Source organism: Capricornis sumatraensis, chromosome 3 (genome assembly GCF_032405125.1).
Source record: "Capricornis sumatraensis isolate serow.1 chromosome 3, serow.2, whole genome shotgun sequence".
Taxonomy (NCBI): Eukaryota; Metazoa; Chordata; class Mammalia; order Artiodactyla; family Bovidae; genus Capricornis; species Capricornis sumatraensis.
In genome coordinates this window covers 41,669,622-41,697,603 of record NC_091071.1, presented here as the reverse complement: position 1 = coordinate 41,697,603, position 27,982 = coordinate 41,669,622, and the positions used below count along the sequence as shown (strand labels likewise).

Sequence of the window (27,982 nt, the reverse complement as noted above, 5' to 3'; positions counted from 1 at the left end):
ACTGTCCCTGAGGGTGGGGAAGAGCAGTGAGGACCCCCCGGTAGGGCCGCTCTTCTGGGCCCCAATGGGGACCTCAGAGCTTCCCCATCCTCCACTTCCTGCTGCTCAGCAGGTTTGGGGAGGTGACTGTCTTCACTAACTCAGCAGGCAATGCAGGGCTAAGTCAGTGTCACCCATGTGTCACCCAAGGAGGCAGATGGGAAGCATCGCCAGCAGGGAATGAGACTGGGCGAGAAAGAGAAACCAGTAGCGGGTGTCGGGTTGTGGGGGCGGGCACACAAAGCAGAGGGGGAATGGCCCACTCCAGGGGGAGGGTGGGTGCAGGGTACCCGAGCTGGGGGCGGTGCTCCCAGGCCCTTCTGAGGTAGGGGCTTGATGGCGCGTCCAGAGGGTGGTGCTGGGCGTCCCAGTGGTCGAGTGGGCAGAGCTGGTGGGGCCGGTGGGGTCCGTGTCCAGGCCCAGCTCGCTCAGGGCTGACCGATTGAGGCTGCGGAGCCAGGAGCTGATGATAGGGTGGCTCCGAGCCTTCTGTAGGTCCCCCACGTTCGGACCCAGCAGCGTCGTCACGTTGCCCACGCTCAGGCTCTGCGGGGGGCAGTGAAGGGTGGAGGAGGGAAGGGGCTGGGTCAGCGCTTGGCCGAGGCGGGGGTGGTAAGACCCTGCGAAACGCCTTGGAGAAGTGACCTGGGGCCCACACTGCACACCTCAGACTTCGGGGTGTTGGGGCCTGCAGACCGTGACCTAAGGCTCCCCAACTCCCTCTGACGGGTAGCCCCCACCCACCTGCAGCACTCGGGGGTTCAGGTTGGTGAAGGTGTCGATGTCCATGGAGACGTTAGCCTGGGCCAGGTGCCGCAGCTCCTCCACCGGGGCACCGCCTAGGGGCGGGGCAGCGATGAGGGGCGAGGCCTCTAGGGGCGGGGCTTCCGGGAGGCGGGCCCTACGCCCGCCCGGGTCTCACCGAGGTAGGGGCGCATGAAGCGGTAGTAGGTGTCCGTGCTGCTGGCGCTGGCGAATGCCTCGCGGGCCTTGTCAAAGAGCACGTTCTTGCGGGTCTGAGGGCAGGAGGAGATGTCCAGGGCCCCGGCCAGCCTGAGGGAGGGGGCGCGGCTCGTGAGCAGGCCAGGGGCCCTCCACCTGGGGACACCGGCCCCGCCCTGTCACCCCGAACCGCGGCTTTCCCCTTGCTCTCGGTCCTGGGATGCGTAATGCGGACGCAGGTGCACCGAGGTTCTGGTTTCTGATTTGGAGATAGGGTCTTTCCTGTTTGTACACATAATCAGATTAAGATGCGGCCACCCTGATTTAGTTCTTCAGTCTCTGAGTCGTGTTGGGCTCTTGGCGACCCCATGGACTGCAGCACGCCAGGCTCCCCAGTCCTTCACCATCTCCCAGAGTTTGCTCAGACTCATGTCCATCAAGTCGGTGATGCCCTCTAACCATCTCATCCTCTGTCGTCCTCTTCTGCCCTCAACATTTCCCAGGATCAGGATTTTTTCCAGTGAGTCGGCACACAGACTTAGGGTGGGCCCTAAATTAATGACTGGTGTCCGAAGAAGAAGGGAATGTATGCATAGGGAGGCAGAGACGGGTGATAGGGCCCCTGAAGCTGGGAGAGGAGGAAGGAGCCTCCCCTTCAGGTCTCAGAGGGAGCACGGCCCTTCTGACGACTGGATCTCAGATTTCCGGTCTCCAGACTATGAGAGGACATGATTCTGTTGCTTTCAGTCACTCTGCTTGTAAATCTTTGTCACTGCGGCCATGGGAAACTGGTGACCTCGGAAGGCCTGGCCTGGGCCCCCACTTGGGCCTACCTTGGCTGAGGAGTACAGCTGCCTCTGAGGTGGGGGCAGGGGTGGGAACTCTGACGGGGGCTCACTGGAACTCTGAGGTGGGGCTCACCGGAACTCTGACCAGAGCTCACCGAAACTCTGAGGGCCGGATGGCCTGGATCTGCTGGGGGCTCATCCAGCAGAGACGAGAGCCCCCAATGGCCACGAGCAGCGCACCCGTGACGGTGCCATTGTGGTCCAGGAACTTCTGCAGGATGGCCTGAAGGCAAGGTTGGGGTCAGCAAGGCCAGGGTCAGCGAGTGTCTCCCGCCCACCACACCCCTACCCTCCCTCACCTCGGTCTGGTTCTCCAGGGCCCCGTCTGGGGCCAGCAGGGTCACGACCGTGTCCTTGGACGTGACGCGCCACTGGCCGATCTCCGAGAGGGAGTAGAGGTAGAGCAGGGAGGGGATGAGCCGCAGCTGCTCCTCAGGGACTCCGCCTGGGTAGACCTGCAGGTGGGCGGCAGGTGGTGGTCAGGCCACACCACGACCCCCACCCTCTCCCACCACCAGGCCCTGACACACCCTAGCTAGCTTAGCTTTGATGACTTGCTGGCACTCGGCGGGCAGTGGGTGCTGCAGCAGGGGGTCCAGGTTGGCCCTGAGCACACGGCTGCCCAGGCAGGACTCGAGCTGCCCGCAGTCGTAGCGCATCAGGAAGAGGTCGTCGTGCAGGGTGGCCGCAGTGATGTTGCCACGGATGCAGGGTCTCCCTGTGGTACGGTGGGGTGTGGGTGTTTAGGACTCGGCTGGTCAGCCTCTGCCTGAGCTGACCACCACTGCTGACTTTGGGCCCCACTTCACTCCTAACCTTGACTCTTTCCAAGCTTGACTCCTAGCCAAAAACTTGGCTAAGACCAGGCTGAGTCAACCCTGACCTTGATCTCAATGCCCAAACCAGCCCCACCAGGCTCTGACCACTGCCCCCCGCCAGGACGGAGGCTCTGGTCAAGCTCAGGAGGTCCAGGGAGAGGGTGCCATGCCACTGGGGCCCCCACTGCAGGATGAGAAACCGGAGCAGAGCGGGATGCAGCATCCTCAGGCCATGGTGGCCACACTGACCTGTATCCCGCTTGGATGGTGAGGACACTGCCTTGGACTTGGCCTCGAGGAAGCTGGTAACAAAGCGCCTGGCATCACGCTGCCTGAGCTGCCCTGCCCGGCACGCGGCCACTATGCTGCGGAAGAAGTCCAGGCCCACGGCCTGGCGGGCGGGTCTGGAGAGTCCACACCCTGGGGAGGGCCACTTGTTCCCTTCTCCTTCCCCTCAGACAGAAACTCCATGATGGGGAAGGACTGGGGACACCACTTGGGTATCAGAGTGGCTGCAGGCCAGCCCTCAGGTCTAGACAGGCTGGTGGAACGTTGGCTGGATCCCCTTTCCTCCGCATCACCCCACCTGGGGCATTGCCCTACCTCCTGCAGCTGCATCCACAGCCCGGGGCTGATGTATGAGGCCAGGTGTCCCAGAGCCCGCAGCCCCTCCAGGTTCCAGGAGCCGGGGGGCCTGGTGTGCAAAGGGGGCTCTGAGTCGGGTCCTGAGCAGCGCTGGGACCCCTCAGGCCACTTGCTCTCCCCAAGTGCAGTTCCCAGGGCCCGCCCAGTGGACGCTTCCACCCCAGGCCTCTAGGTACCCCATGGACTGCAGGGTAATTGTGGGGCGTGAGCTGGGTTGGACTTGGAGGTCAGTGGGGCTGTGAACATCAACCCCCAGGCTGCCTCTTCTCTCATCTGCAGGAGGGGAGGCCTAGGCAGAAGGGAGGGGCCCCCACCTACCCGAGGACGGTCCTGCCGCTGGCCAGCAGCCTGTTGAGGGCAGCCTGCTGGGCAGCTGTGAGACGGGGACAGTGCTGCAGATTCTGCAGCACATGGGGGTCTGCAGCCACGATGCTGGAGGCGTCCATGTCACACACCAGGACCCCGAGGAGCAGCAGGTCGGAGGCGCTGAGCCTTGGCCGGGGCCCTCCCTGCAGGATAGCAGGTCAGCACGAGCCTGGTCCCACAGCCCATCACCCGGCCGGCCGGCCCACAGCGCCTACCAGGCAGGCCAGGGCCCTGTGCCACAGGGCGGCCCTCTGGTCGGGCAGATTGGCCAGCAGCTCTGTGTCTCCCTGGGCGGCACGGCGGATGAAGGCCCGGCAGTCCGCTTCCTTCACCTGTGTCAGGCTGCAGAAAGGTTGGGGGGCCATGGGGAGAGCCAACGGGGGTGCCTCTGAGTGACGGAGGTGCCCCTGGGAGCCTGCTCAGCCCACACGGCCGGGTGCTGGGTGGGGAAGGGCACTCACTTATAGAAGAGCAGCAGGTCGGGGGGGTGGAGCTCGAAGTCGCCCTGGAGGCCTTGTTGGGCGGCCAGGTTGGCCAGGCAGCTGAGCTGGGCAGGGCGGGCGGCGTGTCACTCGCTGCATGGCATGGGTTCTCCTGGGCCCTCCGCTCTGACTGGGACCTCCCTGGAGCCCCCGCCCAACTCTCAGCCCTATCCTGTGTCCACCGACCCCTCCTCCTGCCTGGCAGCTCTCTGTCACTTGACTTCCTGTCTGCCTCTTCCTGCATCCACCTCCAGGTGAGAACAGGACAGGGAACACCAGCCCAGACCCCGTCCCATCCGGTGTCGGGCCCTATACCATGGTGGCTCACTAAGGGTCCACTTACCCAATCCACCCCGCCTGGACATCTTGTCCCGTTCCCCTCAGGTCATGTCAAATGCATTACTGATTTTATATTAATTTTATAATAAGACTACAGTGGCCCTCGTGCTCTAGAACTACCCTGCGTCCTGACGCCATGATCCTGGCCTTGTGCTGCCCGGGCCCCCTGCTAGGGGGCGCCTCCCTTCCTGCCTGTCCCTGGAGCCCTTCTCCAGGGAGTCCACCCCTGCCCTCAACCCCCAAGCAGTCTTGGCGGTGGCCGCCGCTGACCTGCCAGGCTCTGAGGAGGACGTGTTGCATTGCCATCCTCCTGATGAGAGCTGCAAGTTGGTCGCGGGACAGCTGGCCGGCTGGCTGGCACCAGAAACCTTGCAGGAGGGAGGCGCTGGCACTGGGCAGAAAGGAGGCTGACGGTGAGGGGCAGAGGGAGTCAGGGCCCTAGACTGCAGCCTTCGGGATGGAGGTCAGACTCCCCAACTTGGGGTGAGGGTGAGAGATGCAAGAGGTGTGGACGCCCCCCACCCCCCCGAGGGCACCCTTGTGGTGCCAAGGCTCCAAGCTATGAGCAGGGCTTACAAGGAGCCCCTGTCCAGAGACTTCTCTGGTGGTCCAGTGGCTAAGACTCCACACTCCCAACACAGGGGGCCTGGGTTCAATTCCTGGTGGAGCTAGGTTCCGTATGCTGCAACTAAGGGTTTGTATGCCACAACTAAAGATCCTGTGTGTGCAGTGAAGACTGAATAGTCTGCATGTTGCAAATAAAACCCAGCACAGACAAATAAATTTTTAAAAAATAATAAACATTAAAAGAAAAGTGACCCCTGTCCTGACTCTGGGTCTGAGGCCCGGTACCAGGAGCCCAGTTCTGGGGCTTAGGGCTCCGAGGCCCCAAGATGGCTGAGGGTTTAAAGGGCAACTGGTGGGTGCCCACAGCCAGGCCGTCCTCGTGGTGTGACTCTAAGAAGACCCATGCACCAGCGAGGGTCAGGTCTCATAAGACCACAGCCAGGGCTCGACTGGTCCAGCTTAGCCTGCAGCCCTGCCTGGTGGTTCAGTTGATTGGTCCATTGATGGGGGCAGACCAGTGACTTCCAGCCCCCACCAAGAGACCCCCTACATGGGTCTCAGTTTGGGGCCTGAGAGGGCAATCAGGTTCAGGGTGGAGAGAAGGAAACTGAGAGGCCTCAGGACAGGAAGTGACTGTCTCCAGGCCGAGGAGGGGGGCCTGTCCCAGCCGTGTGGGTGCGACTCCGCTGCAGGACCCCAGAGGCCCAGAGCCATCTCCAGCGAGTGACCTGGGCCACCGGGGCCAGGCCTCTGTGTCAGAGCCCTGCTCGGCCATGCCCGCACGTTGTGAGCAGACCCTGGAGGTGGTCCCTCCTTCTCACTCCCACCCAGGGAGTCTGCTGCAGGAAACCTGATTGTGGACGTGGAGCCTGGACTCACCTGGCCCACAGGTCAGCCCTGCTGGCATCCAGGCCTCCCTGGGAGGCGCCCTCGGCCTGGAGGTGAGAGCAGTGGGCAGTGAGTGACACCAGGAGGGCGAGGCCCATGCTCACCAGGGCATCTGGAACAGAACAGGCCACGCGCACATGTGTGGGAGCGTCCCATGTGGGTCCGCTAGGGCCCTGCATCCCGGGTGGGCTTGTGACTGCCCCTGACGCTGGGGAGCTGGGCACCTATGCGCCGGCCTGGCCCCGAGCCTGCTGGCCACCTCTGACCAGGCAGGCGTGTGTGGCAGTGTGTCCACTATCTGGTGCTGTACGCGTGTGCACCTCGTACCTGTGTGGTGGTGTAGCCACACGTGTGGTGGGGTGTACATGTCTGTGGTGGCCTTCATGCCCACACAGTATATCTGTGTGTCTGGTGGTGAGGCAGTGTACACACATGTGTGATGGTGTGTATGTGCATGTGTGATGATGTGTACACAGTTGTGACAGTGTTTATGCTCGTGTGTGGCGGTGTGCACACACATGTGTTGTGGTGTGCATACATGTGTGTGGTGGTATGTATGCGACGATGTGTACACGTGTGTGTGACAGCATGTATGCATGTGTGGCTGGTGGCATGTGACTGTCAGGAAGCACACGCGCACCCATGTGATGGCCTGCACACAGGCCCAGCGGTGTCCACATGAGCGCACCTTCTCCCTCCACCCCTACAGTTCTGCCCTCATACTCTGAGCCCCGAGACCCCGAAGCAGGGGACAGGGGTCAGTGCCCACCTCCTCCTGCTCCTCAATTGGTCAGTCTTTCCCGGCCGTGGCCCCCTTGTCCCTGCCTTGGCCCCACGGCCCAGTGCCCTATCTGTGCCGCCCCGTTTGCTCCCCTGACCCCCCAGTGGTGGGCCCAGGGCAGGACCCCAGGTAGAGGCTCAGGAGGGGGGAGTGTGGTTCTGCCACCCCCGGGAGCCAGCCATGGGTGCTGCCCCCCAAGAGGGGGAGGGAGAGTCATCTCACCTGCTCTGGGGCCCATGGCTGTGTGGTGCCCACTGGTTGTTCTAGCAGGAAGGCAGCGGGGTCACAGGCAGTGGGTCCAGGTCAAGTTGGACAGGAGATGGAAGGTGGTGAGGCCGGGGGAAGGGGTTGCAGAGGGGAGGTCACCACCCAGGGTCACACGGGGCCAGGGACCTCGAATCTTGGGCTGCAGCTATGTCTCAGGCACAACCCACAAACAGTGAATCTCTGGAACAAAAGGGAAGAGTGGGGCTGTGGGGGAGCCAGGCCAGATTCTAGGGCCTTTCTTATTGCAGGTCAGGCTCAGGGGACCCGTGGGCTCGGCTGCCGTGTCTCCCATGAACAAATTTCTCGACAGCTTTGGGGGGCGGGGTGGGTGGTGGACCTCCAGGATCCAGTGAGTGCCTGCAGCAGCTGGGAGAGGCCTGGTGGCCCCGACCTCCCCTGGTGCCACCCCACACCCGGCACCCAGGGAGTCCCCTTCCCCTCCCAGATCTCGGACGCCCAGTGTGACCTGGCCATGGGCACAACCCATGCTGCAGCCTGCTGGGCGCCCTGGCCATGGTGGAGGCCAAAACAGGCCTGCGGTGGGGGCAACAGCAGGGAGCCTGGTCCTCATTGCCTGTCCCCGGGCCATGGCCTTGCGCGGGCTGCTGGCTTGGGGTACCTGCGGGCCTCTGGGCTCTGCACGAAGATGGGGAGGTAATCACCCCACATGGGGGCAAGATGGAGGCTCAGAGGGGCTCAGCTACCTGCCTGGGGCTGCAAGGAAGCCCGACTCACAGGTGGGCCCCTGTGTGTCCGTTGGGTGGTGGCTCTCACCCCTCTCTGCCCCTCACCTGAGCACTAAGAATGCCGTTTGTCCTGGAAGGAGGCTGCTCGGCGTCCAGACGGCAGGCGTTGGATGCAGGGATGCTGTGGACTCCAGACACGGAGTCCCAGCCCACTCGGAGTCAGCCCCTGCAACTGAGCCTCGGAGCGCGGGGGTGGTGCAAGGTGGGAGCGCCAGCGTCTCCGCTCACCTCCATGACCAGCTCAGCACCCTGCCCTGCCGGCCACCCACTCTGGCAGCAACGCCCTCCAGGCAGATGTGTAGAGGAGGGGGTGGGGCTATACCAGGTGACGCTGCCTTGTCAGCCCCTGGGGGCCCCAGGTACAGCAGGCACCTGCTCCCCAGCCCCATGGGAGAAGGAGGCTTAGCTCACGGTTGGCAGAGGTCCAGCACACATCCCTCCCCACTCAGGGGGGCCTGGTTCAGCCATGATCTTGCCCTGAGGGTCACGTGTACATCTGTACATGTGCGCACCTCCACTTGACGTGTGTGCTGGCATCCATGTGTGAGCACACATGCATGTCTATGTATCCCCAGGAGCACACACATCTACATGCATACATGTGCAGGAGGTGCGTGTGTGTCCCCAGCAGGGATCTTAGGCACACGTGGCCCCACTGTGGCACCTGGGTTGAGTGACATGTGTGGTGTGTTTCTGTTCTGTGGGTACTGGAGCAGAGCTTCCCACGCATGTGCACACGTGTGTGCGCTGTGGGGCAAGGAGAGTGTGCAGGCGGCCTTGATGGGAGGACCATGCCAGTCACATGTGCCTCGTGCCCAGCCTCCAGCTTTCACCATATCTGCCTCCGCCTGGCAGGGCCAGCTCACCCAGGGGCAGGTGCCCATCAAGCCAGCCACATACAAGCTGAGGCGCTGACCCTGGGGGACTGATGATTGGAGGGACCAGCTGAGGGCCACTCCCCGGCCCCTAGAAGGTCAGCCACAGCATCGACAGCTGGAGGGCACCCAGAGCCGGTGGAGACAGTCCCTCCCTCCTGAACGCTGTCCAGTGAGTCCCTGTCCAGCTGGCCCAACAGTGACACCTAGAGTCTGTAGGTGGTGGGGTTCAGGGGGTGGACCCCATGGGAGGTGGGCAGTCTCACTCTGGGCCCCAGCAATGACCCCCCGAGGCTGGCCAGTCAGTTCTCAAGCGCTCAGTCGTCACTTGGTGATGGGGCTCCACCCACCCAAGAGCCCAGGCCGGGTGGAGGACACTCCCTACAGGGCAGTGAGTACAGGAGGAAGACGCTCGCTACCCTACTTGGGCTCAGCCTCCAGGGCACCCCAGGCCCCGGGTGGACAGATGACCACAGCAACACAGCAAATGCTGAGCTGTAGAAAGGCCCTCTGTCCCCAGCTTTGCCACGTGCTGCTCGTGGGATCTGCTCCCGCCAGCCCACTTTACAGATGGGGAGACTGAGGCCCGCCTGGCCAATCAGGTGAGCGGGAGCGGGATTGGGCCCTACGGCCGGGTTGGGCTCCTGAGCTGCCAGCATCGTGCCCCCTGGAGCATGACCACTGTGGGCTGCCCACAGTAGGCTGTGGGGGGCAGATGGGCAGGTGGACCCCGTGTCTGGGCTCTGAGGCCTTAGCCCAGGCACCAGTGGTGAGGGGGCAGGCTACCCATAGGGAGCAGGTCGAGATCTGGCCCTGGGGGCTCTCAGAGGGGATGGGGGGGCTCTCGAGGGGGAGAAGCTAGGCTATGGGGCATCCCCAGGGCAGCTGGTATCCGTGGGCCCTACCACCCTCCTACCTTGCTTCACTGCCCTCTGTGGCCGCCTATCTGTCCAGCCCAGCCCTCTTCCCATCTGTCTTGTCGCTTGCTCTGCAGGCTCAGCCCCTGGGCCCTGAGCAGGCTTGTGCTCTGCGGTGGGTCCTGCGTGCCCTTGGCTTTCCCCCAGGCCCTCCCCACCAATAGGTCCCACCCTGCCGCCCAGCAGTCAAGGTTGGCCCCAGGCCCCAGCCTGGCTGACCTCCCAGGCACCTCGGCACTAAGCAGGTCCTGGAGCCTGGCACGTGGCGGCAGTGGCTGTGTGCCCCCGTCCCTGTGGTGAGGTGGTGGGGGTGGGGGCGGACTCCTGGCTCCAGAAGGGAGCGGGTGGGGTAGCCTTTGGCCCTCTGGCCTCACCAGCAGCTTCCTGGGACCCGAGGGTGGCAGACACTGGTGCCGCTGGCCCGCTGAAGAAAAACTATTCTCTGTCCTGGCACGGGAAATGCCCTCGTGAGTTCAGGACCTGTGCTCCAGGGAGACATAACGGGAGCCCCGCCTGCCCCATGGTGCCCAGTCGCTGGGGCACAAGGACAGAGACCTGGCCACTCCTTAGGGTGCTCTGGGGTGGCCCAGCCTGAACTGGGCAGGGAGGCCACCAGCAAGGGAAGCTGTCAGGATGGTCCTGCCGCAGCCACAGCCCCTGTGGGCCCAGACCCTCTGGCAGGTGCCAGCAGCTGGGAAGCAACAAGTTGTGTCTGAGGGACTTCCAAAGTCCACTGCAGGCCCAGCACAGGTTGTGAGGGGCCAAGGGCAGCAGTGACCCCTGTGGTGGCAGCAGGCATGCTGGCTGAGCTGTGCCCAGGAGGCGTCACAGGTGCAGCCGCAAAGGGGCCTGGGGAGGGCCCGGAAGCCTGCACTAGGTGGTCTCATGGCGAGTCCTTCAGGGACTACCCTTCACCCTCCATGCAGACACTTACCAGCAGGGGCTGCGGGCGGAGCCTGCACTGAGGGTGAGGGGCTCAGGGGAGCCAGGCTGACATGGCCCCTGAGGCTCCGCAGGGGGCCGAGGAGGGGAGGAAACAGCTAAGTTGGTGGGTTAGCGTGGGGGCGGCAGGTGGCGGGGAGAGGAGGGCAGAGGAAGGCAGTGGGAGGGAGGTGGAGGGGCCGTTCTGGTGAGGACAGAGGGGCTGGGAGTGCGGGGCGGGGAGGCTATCCCGCCCCACTCCAAGCTGACAGAGGCTGGCACTGGCCCGCCGCGGTAACCATCTGTCTGTGCGGGCTGTTGCCCTGTGGACCCGCCCAGTGCTGTTAGGGATGAGGGGATGGAGGCACAGGGAGCAGGGGCGGGGTCTCAGAGACCCTTTGGGCAGGCAGCTGCCTCTGGCTCCACCCTGGCTGAGCTCTCGCTGTGATCATGGGTTGAGCCCAGGAGCCCCACAACAGGGCCTTGTCTGCCTTAGCCAGCGGAGAGGAGGGGCCTTGCCTGGGTGGGCACAGTGATGTGTTGTGTGACTGCTAACTGCCTGGAGGCCCTTGCACGCACTCTTCCGGCCCCCGTCCTCCGCCCTGTGGCATTCTGAGATGTTGGAATTTCCAAGGTTGGCACTCTCTGGGCAGCAGCTCTGTGGGGAGCCCTGGCAGATGCTCTGATGCTTTTGCTAGGGGCCTGGGGGTTCTCCGGGGAAGCGGCTGACCCAGTTTCTGTGCTCAGCCCCCACAGCAGGGCTGCAGGCTGTTCTCTGCATGTGGGGGGTGGGCAGGTCAGCAGCCAGAACCACAGGGTCCATCCAGGCTCCTGCTGGGGACCTAGGGCAAAGGTCTGCCCCGTGCAGGGGTGGGGGTGGGGGACCAGGTCCCCTGAAGCCCCCACATCAGGCACATTCACAGCCACTTGCAGGTTGTCACTGAGCATTTATTCTCCATCTTCAGAGCCCAGCTGGGCCTGCAGCTGGGCCGTGTTGTTGGGATGGACGGACTGCCTGGCTCCCCTGGCTCCAGGCGGAGGGCCTGCCTGGGGACTGTCAGGCAGGCGGTGGAGGCAGCGGCTGCAACTAGGGGCCTGGAAGACCCCATGGGGCAATGCTCAGGGCAGGCCTGCAGGAATGACACGTGGTGGGGGTTAGGGGGGCTGATGGCACGTGTGTGGCCCACACCCACTTCCACGCGAGACGCTCAGTATGTGAGTGGGGGGGGCCAGAATCTGGCAAAAGCGAAGGCACAAGGTAGGACCAGCCTGGCGCAGGGGGCGGGGGTCAGGGCGTCGAGGTCTGCAGACGGAGGACCCTGCGGGCACGGAGGTGCAGGCAGAGCACTATGCAGCAGAGTGCTCTGGGGGGCGGGCGAGGGGGCCAGAAGGAGCCCACCTGAGGCTGGCCCAGGTCCTGGCTCTGCCTCTTGCACGTTGACCCCAGTCATGTCTCTAGAACCAGGGAGGCGCTGTTGAGGCCATTTGGAGAGCAGTGTGGGGATGGAGGCCAGCGTGGGTCTTGCAGCCCAAGAGACCTGTCCTCTGTGATCACAGCTGCCCAGCTCTAGGCCTGGCCGCAGCACGGACTGTCCAGGGCTCTGACCAGCAGCCCGGCCCTGCAGGGTCCCAGCCTGCTGTTCCCATCCTAGCATGATGCTCTCAGTTGTCTGGCTCCAGCGTCCACTCCGACAGCCACTGCAGGCAGGAGGCCCGCTGCACCTCTGTCTCGGCGGGTGGTGGGGGCCGGCCTGGCCCAGGTAGGGGCGTGCAGGGGCTGCAGGGCCCGGGGCCTCCTTCTGAGGGGTCAGGGTCTGGGGCGGCCCGCAGGACCTGGACGAGCTCGTCCAGTGGCTGCAGCAGGGTATGAGGGCTCCAGCAGGCGTCAAGGGAGGGAACGAAGGGGTCGGGTGTGCAGGCCTCCACGCACTCGGCGCTTGTGGGGATGCGCAGGTAGAAGGCGTGCAGCATCATACGGAATGGCTGGTCCTCCTGGCCCAAGGCCTGGCCGTAGGTCAGGTCCCCCACAATGGGGTGGCCAAGGGCACTGCAGTGCACACGCAGCTGGTGCGTCCGGCCTTTGGGGAGGAGAGGGGGCCAGTCAGGTGGGAGCACAACCCCGTGCCCACCCCAAACCCATTCACATCAGGCTCAAGTGCTGTCCTTGGAGCTTCATGCAGCCCCTGGGGACGTCAGACCTCCCTGTGCTTTGTGCCACAAAGTCAGAGCTCAAAACAGAAGCAATTTCTGGGACACTGCTGGTGAGGGCAGGGCCAAAGCAGCGCCCAGTCAGCTGAGAACCCGGACCAGAGTGATCTTGTGTGGGGCTGCAGACCCTGAGGTTGCGTGGGGAGCAGGAGCGAGCCTGGTCAGCATGCTGGGGGCTCCTGGGCAGGTTCTTCCCCTGCAGGATGGGGACACTGTGGTGCCCTGTGCCGGGAGAGGCCAAGGCAGGACATCGTCAGCAGGGAACAGGGGCCCTGGGCACACATCCAGGACACACCTGTGAGGGGCTGCAGCAGCACTTTGGAGACTGGGTCACCTGCATACAGCCCGTGTTCCAGGACCACCAGCTCTGTGAGGCTTGGTTTTGGGTTCTCACAACCTGAGGGGAGTGAGGCAAGCTCAGAGAGATGGCTGGGCCAGCTCTGGGGCCGAATCCACTGCAGCCCAGTCACATGCCCTGGTTGCTCCAGCTCATCCAGGGTCCCCACTGGACGGCTGTGTCCCTGGCCCCTCCACGCCCTGCCCTCCGTACCCTGTGTGCCTTCAATGCACATGGTGTGGGTTCGGCCTTCTGTGCTGTTCTTGCCAATGGCGTAGCTGATGGTCATCCGGCTCTCCTGGACATGCCCCCGCACCTGCCAGGCAGGGGGTCACATGCTGCTCATGGGGTCACCCGCCACTGCTGGGAAGCCCACCTGACATCCACAGCCTACAAAAGTGGACAGAGGGTCGGAGGCTCCTGCCCCGAGGACCAGCCCGACCTTACCAGAGCCAGATAAGCCTTGGTGACTCGCCGGTCCTTGAAGCACCTGTATGCACTGCCTGCGGCCGCCTTATTCAGAGCCACACAGAGTGCCCCGCTGGTGGAGAAGTCCAGTTGGTGGCAGAACCTAGAATCGGGCAGAGACTCAGTGGTGGCTGGGTTGGGGGCTGCTTCCCCCCCGGTGGAGGCCACTGTGGGTACCTGAACCCATAGTAGGTGTCGGGGTCAGCCAGCTCTGGGAAGCGGTGCCGCAGCTGCTTCTGGAGGGTCAGCGTCTCCCGCCAGGCTTTGCTGTCGATGCGTACGTCCCAGTGCTTGTTCACCACCAGGAAGTCACGGCTCCGGTACAGGACACACAGGTTCTCCATGCTGCCTGGCTCCATGGTGGCTGCAATGTGGGGCAAGTACATGGAGCGGGGTTATGGGCTGCCCAGCCCGCATCACAGCCCTGCCCACCTGGCCTGAACACCCCTGCTCCCCATCGGTCTGAAGCCACTGACGCTGTCAAGCAAGCTTGTAGACCGACTGTGTGCCTGCACTCCCAACCTCTGAGTGGGATGAGCAGGGCGTCTACTGGTTGGGGGGTCTGGCTAGGAGCAGGAAGCTAGTGGTGCCCTGAGTTCTGGCTGTGGGCCGGTCCTGCCCAGACCCGGGCCTGGGGGGATAAGCAGTCCTGCCCTCCAGCCCGCTCCCACGGATTCTTGCCGAGGCGGGCCACAGACACGTGATAGTGGCCTTTTCCTGAGTGGGGCGGGTACAGAGCAGGAGACGGGGCCCTCTCTCGCCCACGCAGACTCCCCCTGCTCTGGCTCCCCTCCGCGGAACTCTCGCCTCTCTCGTCTCATGGACACCGGCGGAGGGGTGCCCGGTGGACTCCCGCTGCAAATCCTTCCCGCGCCCCTGCCCACTCTGGGATCGACCTGCAGCTGGGCTGCGCCGTCCGGGCTTCCGATGCCGCGGCCTGTCCCTGGTTCCCGCACTCGCGTCCCGCGCCTCGTGGCCCAGTGGTCCCGGAGCAATAATTCAGACCACAGAAGCGCGCCTGGCCGGGCCCGGCCTGCGGCCTCAGCCCCGCCCACGTCCCGCCCACGGCACGGACGGGCGGTCCTACTGACCAATGGAGAGCGCCCGGGTCCCGGAGCTCCCCCTCTGGCGTCAGGGCTCGGCCCCGCCCAGCGTGCGCACGCAACCCAGCCCACTCCCCGCCCTTCCTCCTGGCCAATGGAGAGCGCCGCCGGGCACGCCGGCCGTTGATTGGTGGCGCCGGTTCGCTGGGGGCGGGAGCGGCGCGCGGGGCGCCGGAGGTTCGGAGCCGGGTCCGGCGGTACGGCCCGCAGCCATGGAGGACTACGAGATGGAGCTGTACGGCGTCGAGGACGATTTCGACAACCAATTCGCGGCCGAGCTCGAGGTGCTGGCCGAGCTGGAAGGTAGGCGCGAGTATCGCCGCGGCCTGGTCCTAGGTAGCTCGAAGGAAACCTGGCCCTCCCGGGGAGTCCAGGAGGACTGCTCCGAGGGCCGCGCAGGGGAGAGGCCGCAACCCCCTTGGAGAGAGCACGGCCTTGCAGCGGCGCCGGCCGCGGGGGCTGTGGCTGTGTGTGCAGGCGAGCTGCCCTGGATGACTGCTGTGGGCCTTCCTTCCGCAGGGACAGCCGCCCTGTCGCCTTCCAGGGACCCTCGGCCCACTGTGGGCCGGCCCCGCCTGACGTTCGAGGAGGCAATTGCTGGAGGGGACGCTGCCATTCACTGCTCTCCAGGCGGATCTCCAAGGAACAGCAAGGGCAGTGTCAGGAAGAGGCATCTGGCTCCTGACATCCAGGGCGACAGATCCCTGCCCCCTAGTACGTTTTTGGGGCCTAGAGTATAGGGGTGGGGTGCGAGGCTGGGGAAGTCCCTCTATTCCTTCCATGTGTCTCCCCAGCTCCCCACATCAAACGGTCCAGACTGCAGGCTGTCAGGAGACTGAACTTTAGGTGGGAAGAGATGGAAGAGATGACGCCACCTGACTCCCCGACAATGGACATCACTCCCCCACCAAGTCCTGAGATACCTGATGAGCTGTGGGGCGAGGGGTGTGTAACTTGGGGCACAGGCGTCTCCGGGGGCCTTGGAAGGATCCCATTCCTCCAACAAGGTCTTGGGGCCTGGGGCAGGGCTGGGTCCATGGCTCTTCCCGGAGGATCCCCATAACAATTGTGGTTCCTTCCCAGGCCCTTAGACTCCGGGGCTGAGGCGAGTCTCACTCAGGCCTCGCTAGCCACCCGCAATCCTGTTTTGCGGCGGCCCCCAGTCTTGGAAGACTACGTCAATGTGACCTCCACGGATGGCGACCGGGCCTTTCTGGTGCTTCGGGCTGACCCAGTGGGCACTGGGGTGCAGGTGGGTGCCTTGCAGCCACGAGCCGGTCCATGGACATCATATGCTCACTCTGACTCCGTGCACCCTTCTAGAGGTCCACCCTGCCTCTGGTCTTGCATTCAGGAAGGCCACCTTCTTCCTCCTCCTCCTCCTCCATCTTTTCTCCTCTCTTCTCTTTTTTTCTACCTTTTCCTTCATTCTCCTCCTTAGATCTGCTGCCATCCCAGTGACCCCTTGGGGTCCATGGCGAGAAGGGGCTCCTTGTGGCTGTGGATGCTAGGGAATGCCACATGGATCCCTGAGCACCGTTGGGAGGGAGCTGTGGCAACCCCATAACTAGAAGGGAGTGACTGCTGCCTGCTTTCCCTCACAGAGCCCTTTCCGTGACACCAGGTGGCGTGGCCGTGGCCAGCTGGACCTGCTGGGCATGCCCTTTGCCTCCCTGAAGGAGAAGGTCGACAGCGAGGTGGAGGCTGCTGGGGTTGGCTGGGAGGGAAGGAGTGGCTCCTGGGTGACTGGTGGCTGAGCTGTTTTGATTTAATTTGCACAGCGGCGGCAGCGACTGTTGGAAGAAGCCCAGCGGCTCTCAGACACGCTGTGCAGGTGACACGGGGGGCTCTCCACACCAGGATCCTCGCTAGTCTTTGGACTGCTGACCCCTAGTGTGCATTCCAGGGGGGTAGTCCCTGCATGGGGTTAAGGCCCAGTGGCTCAGGGCATGATGCTGTCCAGTCTCAGGTCACAGGAGATGGAGGAGGAGACCCAGCCCTCAGGGGCACCTGAGGAGGAGCCAGCTGACAGCCAAGATGCCTCCCAGCATTGCCTCTGGGTGGATGAGTTTGCACCCCAGCGCTATACGGAGCTGCTCAGTGATGACGTGAGACCTTGTTCTTGCTCAAATGTGACTGGCTTCTTTGTTGCTGAGAGAGAAGAACTCAGGGCCTAGTAGGTCCTTGTGTTGCCAGCCCACAGGGGTGTCAGGATTTAGGGGAAGGATTTGATTAGCTTTGTTGGATTGTGTTGGTAGATGGAGAAACTGAGGCCAGTTTGGGCCTTTCACTGGTCTCTCAGCCTCAGAGTCCCTGCATGTGTCTCTGGGCTTTTAAGAGTAGGGTGACATGAGGGGCAGGCATGAGGAGACCCCCCTCACCCAGGCCAGGCCTCTCTTTTTCCAGTTCACTAACCGCTGCCTCCTCAAGTGGCTGAAGCTGTGGGACCTAGTGGTGTTTGGCCGAGAGAAGCCTGTCCGGAAGCCTAGGCCCAGTGCAGAACCGACCCGTGGTGGCAAGGAGGCCACAACTTCCAGCAAGTGGAAAAGCCACGAACAAGTGCTTGAGGAGATGCTGGAGGCTGAGCTGGACCCAAGTGGGCGGCCCTGGCAGAAGGTGAGTGCACCTGACTGCTCTGCACACATGTCTAATGGCTGTATTCTGGGTGGCTGGAGCCTTTGCAGCCTTTGGGGGCCATGAGGCACATTTACGGCCCCCGAGGCTATGGTGATGTCAGTGTCTTGGTGTGGTGTCAGCAATTTGAGCTAGGACTCGAGTCCTTTCTTCTAATGAAAGTCAGCACTACTTGAAGGGCCCTGCACCTTCCCACAGTGATTACACTGGAACGTGGGTGGGTTTCAGGTGTCAGTCATGTCAGTAACAGCTGTGTCTGTGTCAGATCTCAATGTCACTCACCTGAGATGAGGCTTTACTCTGTGCCACGAGCAGGCTGGGGCTTGTTCTCCTTTGGTGATAAAGGCAGGGCAGGGCAACATCCCCTGGCACCGCACTTTGTGGGATGGGATTTTGTCTCTAGCAGTTGGGCCAGGGTCTCCCAAAGTCTGTGAGGCAGTGTGGGTTGCAGCACATTTTCTCCTGTCCTGGCTGCAGGTGGCACTGCTGTGTGGGCCCCCAGGGCTGGGCAAGACCACCCTGGCCCACGTGATTGCACGGCACGCTGGGTACTGCGTGGTGGAGATGAATGCGAGGTGAGTGGGGGAAGGCTGGGCCTCCCTCTGTCCTAACGTGTCTGGTCGACTGGGATACAGCCCTGAATGCCTGGTTTGGAGGTGGGGCCTAGTGTCCCAGGTGCATGGCAGTGGCATGGTCCACACATCTCGGGGCTCCTGGGACTTGGCTGGTGTCAGGGGGTGGCCTTGTGTAGTATCTTTGAGTGGTAGGTGTAGTGGCTCTGCCCTGAGGGACCATCTGTCTGGGGACACTGGCTACCCTGACAGCTGCTCCCGGGCCTCCTGGTTCCAGTGATGACCGCAGCCCTGAAGCCTTCCGCACGCGCATCGAGGCGGCCACGCAGATGGAGTCTGTCCTGGGTGCTGGTGGGAGACCCAACTGCCTGGTCATCGACGAGATCGATGGGGCCCCCACGGTGGGCCTCCTGGGTAGGCCAGCAGGTGGGCTGGTCATCCCGCAGTGGGGGGCTGTGTCTCACTGCCATCTCCATGTCCCCCCAGGCCGCCGTTAACGTTCTCCTGAGTGTCTTAGATCGCAAGGGCCCACAGCAGGCAGGGCCAGGGGGCCCATCTGTGCCCACAGGCGGGGGGCGGCGGCGCCGGGCAGAGGGAGGGCTCCTGATGAGGCCCATTATCTGCATCTGCAATGACCCGTGAGTGGAGGGTGGGGCCTCGGCTAGGGAGGGTCTTCTGTCGGGTGGGCGGGGTCTCCACTGGGAGGCTTGTCCCTCGCTTTCCTCTTCCCGCTTCCGCTTCCTTCACTGCGGGACTCAGGCAGCGCCCTGGCAAGGGGCGGCTCACTGTGCATGCCCTGCTTCTGCAGGTTCGCGCCCTCTCTCCGGCAGCTGAAGCCGCAGGCCCTCCTGCTACATTTCCCGCCCACGCTGCCCTCCAGGCTCACGCAGCGGCTCCAGGAGGTCTGTGACGGTTGTCCTGCCTCCGCCATCCGCCTGTGGCCCCCCAGCTGCTCCCAGGACGTTGGGTGGAGGTCCTGGGCCAGTTTGTTCTCTGGTTGTGGGTGGTTCTAAGGCGCAACCGAGCTCCTTCCGCAGGGCTCTTCAGCCTTTGCTCCCCGTCGGACAGGAGCTGTTTCTAGGGAGGTGGTGGCTGCAGGGCAGGGCGCAGGGCACGCTCATCCTCCCACCTCTCTGCAGATCTCCCTGCGGCGGGGCATGCGGGCTGACCCCGGTGCGCTGGCGGCCCTCTGCGAGAAAACGGACAGCGACATCCGCGCCTGCATCAATGCCCTGCAGGTGGGCAGGTGGCTCTGGGGCGGGGGACGGGGTGGCCAGCGCCCCCTCCACGCCTCCCCTGTGTCCATTTCCTGCTGGAGCTGGGGTCAGCCATCCTCAACCTCCCTGACCCCATGTCCAGTTCCTGCACAGGCGGGGCCAGCGGGAACTGAGCGTTCAGGCCGTTCAGAGCACGCGCATTGGCCTGAAGGATCAGCGGAAGGGGCTTTTTTCTGTGTGGCAGGAGGTCTTCCAGCTGCCCCGGGCCCAGAGGTAGGCAGGCCAGCCTTGGCCTGGAAGGTCCACGGTACCATCGCCCTGGGAAGCCAGCCAGCTCTGCCTTTGCTGACGGAGCCGTGGCACCTCGCCCTCCTGTGGGACCTCAGGGTGCCCTAAACACACACAAGCCGGTGCTGCTGGGAGGACAAGGGTGGGTAGAGCTGGGTCTGGGTGACGGGGCAGGGGCTCCACTTCAGCCTCAGCTCCCCCTGCAGGCGCCGCGTGGGTCAGGACTCAACCCTGCCCACTCACATGCTCCTGCTCGGGGACCGGCTCTCAGGCTCGGGGCCCCTTGCTGCCGAGGCGCCCCTAACTACAGCCGCGCAGCGTTTCTACCACATCTTGCACGTGGCCGCCTCTGCAGGCGAGCACGAGAAGGTGGTCCAGGTAACCGTGCAGCCTCCAGGCTCGTGGGGGTCGGGGGGCAGGAGGCCCGGTTCTGGCAGCATTTTTTGACCTGGCCAGCAACTGACGGACATGCACGCTTCAGTGGTGCTGAGCCCAAGGAGAAACTGGTGGACCCGGCGCTTGGGAGGCCTCTGGAGGGAGCAGGGTCAGGCAGGAGGGGGTACGGCCGGCGGGGGTTGTCTGATGGGATCTCTGTGTCTGCCCTTGGGGAAGTAGCTAAAGGGCCCAGCAGTGGCAGGAGGGGCTGGATTCCGGATGTGCAGGTGGGGTGGAAAGCAAGTGGCAGGCCCCCCTACCCCCCCCACCCCGGGAAGCCTGGTGTAAGCTGCCTTCCTGGGTAAGCAGCTTTGGATTAGCAGCTGGGGATCCTTGCAAATCTGGAAAACCGCTGTGTGGAGGGCAGCGTGGTGGCCGGAGGGGAGGGACTCCCACGGGGAACGTGCGTAGGGGCTCTGCCCTTGACCCTGGTGGACAGAGTTTCCCCCTCCTTTAGGGGGTGACTGGGTCAGATGAGTTGGGGCAGCAGGCTAGGCCTTTCTGGCCCCCTCATGGCCCTGTGGCCACTCGCTGAGGCTTACAGGCTGGTCAGAGGGGAAGGTCCCCCCAGGGTGGCGCTTGCGGTATGGGTGGGTGCCACGAGGCTGGAGGGCCTCAGGAACTGGCCCGTCCACCTGCCTGCAGGGCCTGTTCGACAATTTCTTGCGGCTGAGGCTGCGGGACTCCAGCCTGGGCGCTGTGTGCACTGCCCTCGACTGGCTGGCCTTCGATGACCTGCTGGGCCGGGCCGCCCTCCACGGCCAGAGCTTCCAGCTGATGCGCTACGTGCCCTTCCTGCTCCCGGCCTTCCACCTGCTCTTCGCTTCCAGCCACGTGCCGCGGATCACCTTCCCCAGTAGCCAGCAGGAGGTACGGCCTGTGCCCTGCCTGGGGCCAGGGTCTAGCCCCGGGGTCCTGGGTGACTTGGTCCTGGCCTGCCCTCCACCCCAGGCCCAGAATCGCATGAACCAGACACAGAACCTGATCCAGACGCTGGTGTCAGGCATCACGCCAGCCACCCGCAGCCGGGCTGCGCCTCAGGCACTCATCCTAGACACCCTCTGTCTGCTCCTGGACATCCTTGCACCCAAGCTGCGCCCAGTGAGTGCCTGGCCTGGCAGTGCCGGGCCTGGGAGGGGTGTGCCTCCTGGGGCGGGGTGGGGCCTGGCCACACTCAGTGCCCTGCTGGTCCACAGGTGAGCACACAGCTGTACAGCGCCCGAGAGAAGCAGCAGCTGGCCAGTCTGGTGGGCACCATGCTCGCATACAGCCTCACCTACCGCCAGGACCGCACGCCCGACGGGCAGTACGTCTACAGGCTGGAGCCGTGAGTCTGCGCAGCACCTGGGCTGGGGGTGCTGGGCTCCAGGTGCCACAGCGATTGCTCGGCCAGAGTCTGAAGGCATGGTGTGAGCCTCAGGTCTCTTGTTGAAGGCTGGGGGGGGTCAGGTCTACCTCACTCCTTGCCCGAATGTGACTGTGCAGTGGGGCCGACCCGGGACCAGAGGTGTACGCGGAGTCCCTCGATGCCCACAGGAGCTGCCCCCGAGGGCCCTCGAGCTCCCCAGGGCTCCGTTCCTCTGTCCTGAGAAGGTCGTGGGTGGAGCGCCAGCACTAGTGGGGGCCGGATGCAGGCCTCGGGCGGTAATGACGCTCGTTCCCATGCGCTCAGCCCAGCCTGAGCCCAGGCCCTGCTTTGTGGTGTCAGTTCCTCCCTAGGCACCCCTCCCCCTGCCCATGTGTGGTGGGGGAAACTGCGGCTCAGGGTGGGAATGCCCCTGCTGCTGTGGAGCTGGGGCACAGCAGGGCCAGGCCTGGACCCCGTCCTGCACTCTTGGCGTCTGGCAGGTGGGGCCAGAGGTGGTAAGTAGCTCGTGGCCTGTCCCTGCTAACCAGGTGTCCCGGGGCCTGCCCTGCCCCGCTCACCCCAAGAGCAGGAACGTGGAGGAGGTTTGCCGCTTTCCTGAGCTGCCTGCCCGCAAGCCCCTCACCTACCAAGCCAAGCAGCTCATTGCCCGCGAGGTGGAAGTGGAGAAGATGCGGCGGGTGGAGGCCTCAGCTTGGGCCAGAGACAGCCCCCAGGTGAGTCTCTCTAGGCCCTGGGCAGAGCAGGGCCCTCGGAGAGGACATGGGCCCCGCTGTGGTCCTACCCAGTCAACGGTCACTGTCTGTGACTTCTTGCAGGTGGATGGGGGTCCCGGGGGTCCCCCGGGGGGCTCGGGGGAGAAGGAGCTGCAGCCACCTGCCCCGTGCAACCACAAGCAGCGGCTGGAGTGTATCCTGAAGAGAGCCACCCTGGAGGAACAGGTAGGGGCTGACATACCAGTGGGAAGCCATGGGGCAGCACTGGGGGGCCTGGGCAGGCGACTTTGCAGTGGGCTGGTTCTAAGTCCCGGAGTCCAGCTCCCTGCTGCTCAGCATGATGGCTCTGCCTGGGCCCAGTTCCCACCTGGGCAGGGTGCTGGCACCTCCTGACCTTGGCAGGGAAGAGGTGAGTGTGAGCGTGGTGGAGGGTGCATGCCGAGAGGCTCAGCAGGAGGGGGCCATGGCCTCTGAGCCCTTTCCCCAGGTAGGGCTAGTCCGCTAGAGCTCAGTCCCTGTGAACCTGACCAGCCTGTCTCCTTCAGCCCGAGAGGGACTTCTTCGGTCGCGTGGTTGTCAAGAGAGCAGCAGCCCCGAGTGCAGGTGTGTGTGGAGGGGTGGGCGGAGGAGGGGCTGGCTGGAGTCAGGTGGAAGAACGAGTGTGTGACCCCCACAGGGCATGAGGCCCCTGAGACTGACACGGCCGAGCAGCGCGTGGGCACTGCAGTGGGCAGGAGCGACGTGTGGTTCCGCTTCAAGGAGGGCGTCTCCAATGCTGTGCGGCGCAGCCTGTACATCAGGGACCTGCTCTAGGGGGCGTGGCGAGCCCCTGGGGCCTGAGCGGCCACCCTGGGCTGTATTGGACACCCCGACCCATGCTGGACGTCCCCAGGGCATATGGCAGACACCCTAGTCCATGTTGGACACTGTGGGGTCATGCCAGACACCCTGAACTACACCAGACATCCCCTGATACACACTGGCTACCTAAGTGTTGCTTTCTCTCTCCTAGAAAGTGTACAAAAGCACCAGCGTTCTTGCAAAGTCTTTATAAAACTCACACCTTTACAGAGGCGTCCACTTTACAGGGAGGCATGAGTCTGGGCTGCGGGGCCTCACAGGATGGCGCACTTGCCCTTCTCCACCCACGGGTTGTTCTTCATCAGGTCGGGGTTCAGGAAGGGGTCCTTGGGAATCCCTTCCTCGATCCACTTGAGGAGCCTGTGGGTGGGGAGGGTGGGTGAGCACGTGGGCTCCTGGCCCCTGGAGTGCTGCCTGGCGGCAGTGCGTGGGGGTGTGGTCTTGGCTCATACAAACGAGCACAGGGCAGGGAAATGAGACACAAATCTTGCCAGCCTGGGGGGTGTGGCCACGGCTCCGAAGGGTGTCCTGGGGACTCACTCGGGGATGGTCTTGGACGACATCTCCCTCTTGAAAGCCAACTGGTACTTGAGGCTCTCGACCTCCTTCTTCATCTGAGGCACATCCCACTCCTCCATGGCGTCGGGGGCTTCGGAAGTGGCCAGCCTGGGGCTGGGGAGTATGGGGCAAGCCACAGAGCCGGGGGCTGCCAGCCTGCAGTCACCCTCCTGATGCACCCTCCCCCTGGTGAGCACCCCCCACAGAAAGGGACACCCGCTCACTGCCTGGGGAGTCCCCACGGCCTCTGCCACCCACCGGGGAACAGGGCTGGGGCTGAGGCCACAGTAATCAGGCCCCTCGTGCCTGCCCCCCACCTCCCATGGGGCTCATTAACTGCCAAGAAAACTTTCCATGCTTAGCTCTGCACCCCTTCCTGCCATCGAAGCCTCACCAAGGCTGGGCCTCTGGGTTGGAGAAGGGGGGACAGTGTCCTGCCACCAGCAGGACAGGTCAGGTCCCTGACCAAGTGCAGGACCCATTATTTCCCGTCCAGGTAGCAGAAGACCTTGGTGTCAGGGGCGGGGCACACGCACACCCCTCGCCCTGCTTTGCACGGGCAAGGCCCACCCCAGGGCAGGTTAATCCAGGGGCCAGGAGGGTGGGGCTGCTATTTGCATCTCTGCCCAGGGGGCGGGCTGGGGCACGTGCCTGGGGTCTTGAAGTCACTGGCTGCCCAGCTGGTGCAGGACTCGGGCCCCTGCAGCCTCCTGCTGGCTGCCTTGCACCTCCTCCAACTTGCCTGAGTGCCGGGCCGCCCGGCAGAGCACAGGTTCAGACTCCAGACCCGCCAGCAAGTGAAGGGAGCCAAGGCGGCTCCTTGCCTCCCCCTGCTCCAGCCCACCCGGGGCCCAGGGAGCCCCTTGCGGTCCCCCAACCCCCGCCCCACCACTGAAGCTGGGAACCAGGGGGCTGGCTTCCTTGACCTGGGAAGTGTGGGCAGGGGGCTGCCAGGAGTGTGACACTGCCTACTTCAGGGTGCGGAAAGGACTCCTGGGAGGGTTTACCAGGAGGGAGTGAGACCGGGGAAGTAGAGGGGCTCTGGGGGGTAGCCAGTGGGGGGGAGCAGGGGCTTCCTCCCAGAGACCCCGAGTTCCAGCACCCCACCCGGCGGCGCAGGTTCTCACAGTCACGTGGGGGTGTCCCCCACCCCCAGCTAGTGGGGCGGCAGCTGGGTCTGCAGCCCCCGAGCCCGTGCCTGCCGTGCACCCCTGGCCTCAGTGCACAGCGCTCCCTCACTCAGCAGGACGCGGTTCCCCTCGCAGCCAGCCGGCGGATGGAGGCTTCCTCTCCCCCGGTCTGGCCGGCCCCTTGGGACAGGAGGACGCCCGAAGATGGACAGGCAAGGGCACCTCAGGGGTTGGGGGGCATCCAGATCAGCCCAGTGCGACCTCGGCAGGCCCCAGAGTCTGCTCAGCACAGGGGCGAGCTCACCAGACCTACCTTGGACGGCGACTGCGAGGACAGAGATGACGAGGGCCACGGGATGGCGAGGACGAGTGATGGGCGAGCGAGCCGGGCAGAGCCTGGGCAGGTGCCCCGCCCATCCCGCCACCTGGGCCAGGCCCGGGCACCGCCCCCACTCTCTGCCCGCCCCCCTGGGGGGCTGGGCTGACTCTGGGGAGCTGGCTTCACCAGGCACACTCTGCCAGCCTTTGGGGGGTGGGAGGTGCAGCTGGGAGCAGTGTAGGCTCAGCTCTGGCCCTGGGTGAGGTGTCCTCCCACTGGGTTGGGTGGGCTTACAGGCTGCCACATGGTGCAGAACCCAAGACCATCAGCCAATAGATCGCACCCCAGCCCCTGGTGCTCATGGGCTGGAGTCTCCAGGCTGGGATGCCGCCCCCAACCCCCACCCCAGCCTCCGCAGTGTCCACTGACAGGCCCAGGGCTGACCCACCATGGGTGTGAGCCTACTCTGACCAGGGCACCTGGGCCTGTGTGGAGTTGCTTCCTGCCCTGCATTCCCAGGCCAGCGCTGGGCAGCTGTGGTGGGTGGCAGGGTCCAGTTCACCAACCAGTCCCCTTGGAGGCCAGACCCCATGGCTCCCAGGGCAGCCTGTGCCAGGCCTTCGGCAGGTGCTCCCACTCGGGAGCGGGCCAGGAGGCCTGGGGTGCTCCCCGCCCGCCTCGGGCCCTTGGCTCTCCCTGCTGTGATCGCAGAAAACAAGGTCAGCGGCGCCTGCCCGGCCCTCTCCCACACCAACGTGACAACGGAGCAGGAGGTGCTTCTGGAACTGGGGCATGTTAGGAAAACGGGATTATTTCTTATTATGGATTTATGGGGGGTGGGGGGGCTTAGAGCCGAGGGTGCCAGCATCCTCCTCAGGGCAGATGGCCAGCAGTTTTTACTTCACTTCCCCCCACCCACCCCCACCTGTTCCTCTGGTGCCCTGTGACTGGGCAGGCAACCTGTTGCTCGGGGTGCCTGGGGCTCTCCTGTGGCTGGGGCCCTGCTCACAAGGGGTGGGTGCTCAGGGACGGTGTTGAGTCAGCCCCCAGAACTGGCTCAAGATTTAGACTGAAACCAGGCCAGCCAGTCCCTGCCCCCAGGCATGCCTTCCCCATGGAGGGTGCAGGCAGAATGGGGAACCCAGGACTGTGTTCTGGCCCCAAGAGGAGCCTTGCTGTGAACTGGCCTGCGTCGTGCGATCTCTCCTCCATGGTTCGGATGCTCCACCGCGACCGCTGCACACGGGCCTTCGTGATGGCACTTGAAAACGCCTGGGTGTCGTCACCTCACCAGGATGGCAGGAGCTGTGCGGGGCGCGGGGTCCTGCATCCCCTCTCTGCGTGCTGGTTCCTGGCTGTGAGCACTGGCCACACCTGCTGCCCTGTGGACCCTCAGGGTTCAGAAGCAGTCCCTGTGCTGACCCTGGTGACCCCGTGGGACAAAGGCCATGACTCTACACAGCAGTCGAGCTGATGTGTGCATGCTAGTGTGAGCCTGTGAAGCTGCCGTCTTTGGTGAAAACTGGGGGACTGGTGCCTCCTATTTCAGCTTCTTGGGAGTCTGGACTTGTCAACCCCAGGTCCGCAGAGGGACCGGGTGGGTCTGGAATGAGCAGAGGCCCAGTGGTTTGCGGTGGGGGGAGGATGCTCCAGAAGCAGTGACAGCTGGTGCTCCAGCTCACGCCACCTTGCAGTCACCCAGAGCAGACCCAGGGAGACCAACCGCCTTTCTGAAATTAGCTCCCCTAACTGGGCTGCTGGTGAGAACCAACAGAGCTCCTCACTGGCCTAGAAACGGCTGTTGCAGGTCCCACGCCCATAGGGCTCCTGACTGGAGTGGGGAGCCGGCTGAGCTCACGGGGATACGATGGGTGTGGGGGCAGATGCAGCGAGGCAGGGTCCCTTTGTGCTGGTTCTGGTGCTCAGGACGAGTCAGTGGTGTGTGGGGTGCTCTGATCCACTTTGAACAGGGTCCCCAAGGAGGACTTGGGGGGCAGGGGCAGGAAATGCCCCAACCCGAGAGGACCTGCAGCCTGGTTTGGTCCTAGTGCCACTCAGACCCGTGGCCTTGCTAGGCAGGGGCCAGAGATGAGGCCAGCCTCTCACCTGGTCTGTTCTGAGTATGTAGACCATGCTGGTGACCCAGAGCCACCTGGTGCTGTCAGCTCCCCACTGGGTCCTCCTGAAACCAGGCTCTCTTCCACGTGGTGCCCCAGCAATGAAACCTGCAGCTGAGGCAGATCTGCCCCATGTGCTGGTAGGATGAGGCCCAGTGAGAACACCTCCCCCGTGTCTGCAGCTTCGCTTCGGACCTTGGGAGATGGGGTGGGGTCAGACCCTACACACAACCCTCCCATGGCAACAGGCCTGGTCTCTGGTGAGAAAACTTAAGTAGTCCATGCTGTAGAACCTAGGCCTGGCAGGAGATGGTGGGGACCCAGCCTGCCAGCACCCACCCCAGGGTAGGTGTGGGACCCTCTCAACTACAACAGGCCGACTCCCCTCCTGAGGCCTCAGGGGATGTGCCTCCTTGTCTCCCATCCCTGGGAGTTCCTATCTGAGGTGAACATGGGGATAGGAAGATAAGAAACTATTTCACCCAGTTAAACAGAGCTCACAAGAAACTAGGTAGTTCTTGGATTATCTTTGAGTGTTTGAAAATGACTTTCAAAAATAATTTAAGCTCTTAGACTCATGTTTGCAAAATACACAGTGAATGATTCCAGGGAATCACAGGTTGTAATCAGCATAAGCTGTGAGTCACAAAGTCTCAGGGAGGTGACCCTGGGTAAGCAGTGTGTTCTGACGGCTCTGCGGTCCACAGGTGACCCCCTCTCCTTCCCCGCCTGCTCGGCTCTGTGGTCCACGGTGCCTCCTCCTTCCCCGCCGGCTCGGCTCTGCGGTCCACGGTGCCCCCTCCTTCCCCACCGGCTTGGCTCTGAGGTCCATGGGTGCCCCCTCCTTCCCCGCCTGCTCGGCTCTGCGGTCCACGGGTGCTCCTCCTTCCCCGCCGGCTCGGCTCTGTAGTCCACGGGTGCCCCTCCTTCCCCGCCTGCTCCAGCCCTCCCATGGCATTGGCTCCTGCCAGCATGCGGGTCAGAAAGACGCACATGGTAGACCTTGGTGCTCCTGAGGTTCAGGAAGAGGCCCAGGGCCTGCACCTGCCTAAGCACCAAGCACTCCAGTGCCCACAGGCCACGGGGGTCCCCTTCTGATGAGGCCAGTGCCGCTCAGGGGTCCTGCGTTTCGCTGGCAAGTCTGCGCCCCCAAAGGGCCTTTCGCCATGAAGGTGGGTGAGTGGGACGAATGCACACGTTGGGCCACCAGTG

General features: G+C 63.9%; 4 protein-coding genes across 5 annotated transcripts; 1 reads left to right on the top strand and 3 right to left on the bottom strand.

Moving 5' to 3' along the window:
- Window positions 1-180: 180 nt before the first annotated feature.
- Window positions 181-6,319, bottom strand: LOC138076216 (mesothelin-like protein). The gene is made up of 14 exons (XM_068968431.1): window positions 6,262-6,319; window positions 5,926-6,046; window positions 4,750-4,870; window positions 4,120-4,205; window positions 3,874-4,000; window positions 3,611-3,801; window positions 3,251-3,341; window positions 2,897-3,038; window positions 2,360-2,547; window positions 2,129-2,284; window positions 1,925-2,052; window positions 962-1,092; window positions 784-878; window positions 181-585 (listed from the first exon to the last, which is right to left on the bottom strand). The coding sequence occupies exons 1-14, from the start codon at window positions 6,317-6,319 to the stop codon at window positions 181-183; spliced, it is 2,040 nt and encodes a 679-aa protein (XP_068824532.1).
- A 5,637-nt stretch (window positions 6,320-11,956) lies between these two features.
- On the bottom strand, window positions 11,957-14,460 carry RPUSD1 (RNA pseudouridine synthase domain containing 1). Its single transcript, XM_068968996.1, has 6 exons — window positions 14,351-14,460; window positions 13,632-13,818; window positions 13,434-13,557; window positions 13,200-13,302; window positions 12,945-13,046; window positions 11,957-12,519 (listed from the first exon to the last, which is right to left on the bottom strand). Exons 2-6 carry the CDS (start codon window positions 13,811-13,813, stop codon window positions 12,104-12,106), a joined length of 927 nt encoding a protein of 308 aa, XP_068825097.1. The 5' UTR covers window positions 13,814-13,818; window positions 14,351-14,460; the 3' UTR covers window positions 11,957-12,103.
- A 292-nt stretch (window positions 14,461-14,752) lies between these two features.
- CHTF18 (chromosome transmission fidelity factor 18) lies at window positions 14,753-22,742 on the top strand. Of its 2 annotated transcripts, none has more exons than XR_011144675.1 (22): window positions 14,753-14,860; window positions 15,077-15,271; window positions 15,352-15,502; window positions 15,641-15,809; window positions 16,162-16,254; window positions 16,339-16,391; window positions 16,521-16,665; window positions 16,964-17,173; window positions 17,669-17,766; window positions 18,041-18,164; window positions 18,250-18,401; window positions 18,572-18,665; window positions 18,903-19,001; window positions 19,123-19,253; window positions 19,475-19,646; window positions 20,349-20,573; window positions 20,655-20,804; window positions 20,900-21,030; window positions 21,600-21,785; window positions 21,888-22,010; window positions 22,331-22,388; window positions 22,462-22,527. XR_011144675.1 is itself a non-coding variant. In XM_068968312.1 (22 exons), exons 1-22 carry the CDS (start codon window positions 14,770-14,772, stop codon window positions 22,596-22,598), a joined length of 2,946 nt encoding a protein of 981 aa, XP_068824413.1. In that variant the 5' UTR covers window positions 14,753-14,769; the 3' UTR covers window positions 22,599-22,742. The 2 variants fall into 2 exon arrangements, 1 of the variants encoding a protein (XP_068824413.1); XM_068968312.1 differs by having other exon boundaries at window positions 21,641-21,785; window positions 22,462-22,742.
- Window positions 22,743-22,900: 158 nt separating this feature from the next.
- GNG13 (G protein subunit gamma 13) lies at window positions 22,901-23,284 on the bottom strand. Its single transcript, XM_068969497.1, has 2 exons — window positions 23,187-23,284; window positions 22,901-23,006 (listed from the first exon to the last, which is right to left on the bottom strand). Exons 1-2 carry the CDS (start codon window positions 23,282-23,284, stop codon window positions 22,901-22,903), a joined length of 204 nt encoding a protein of 67 aa, XP_068825598.1.
- Between the last annotated feature and the right edge of the window lie 4,698 nt (window positions 23,285-27,982).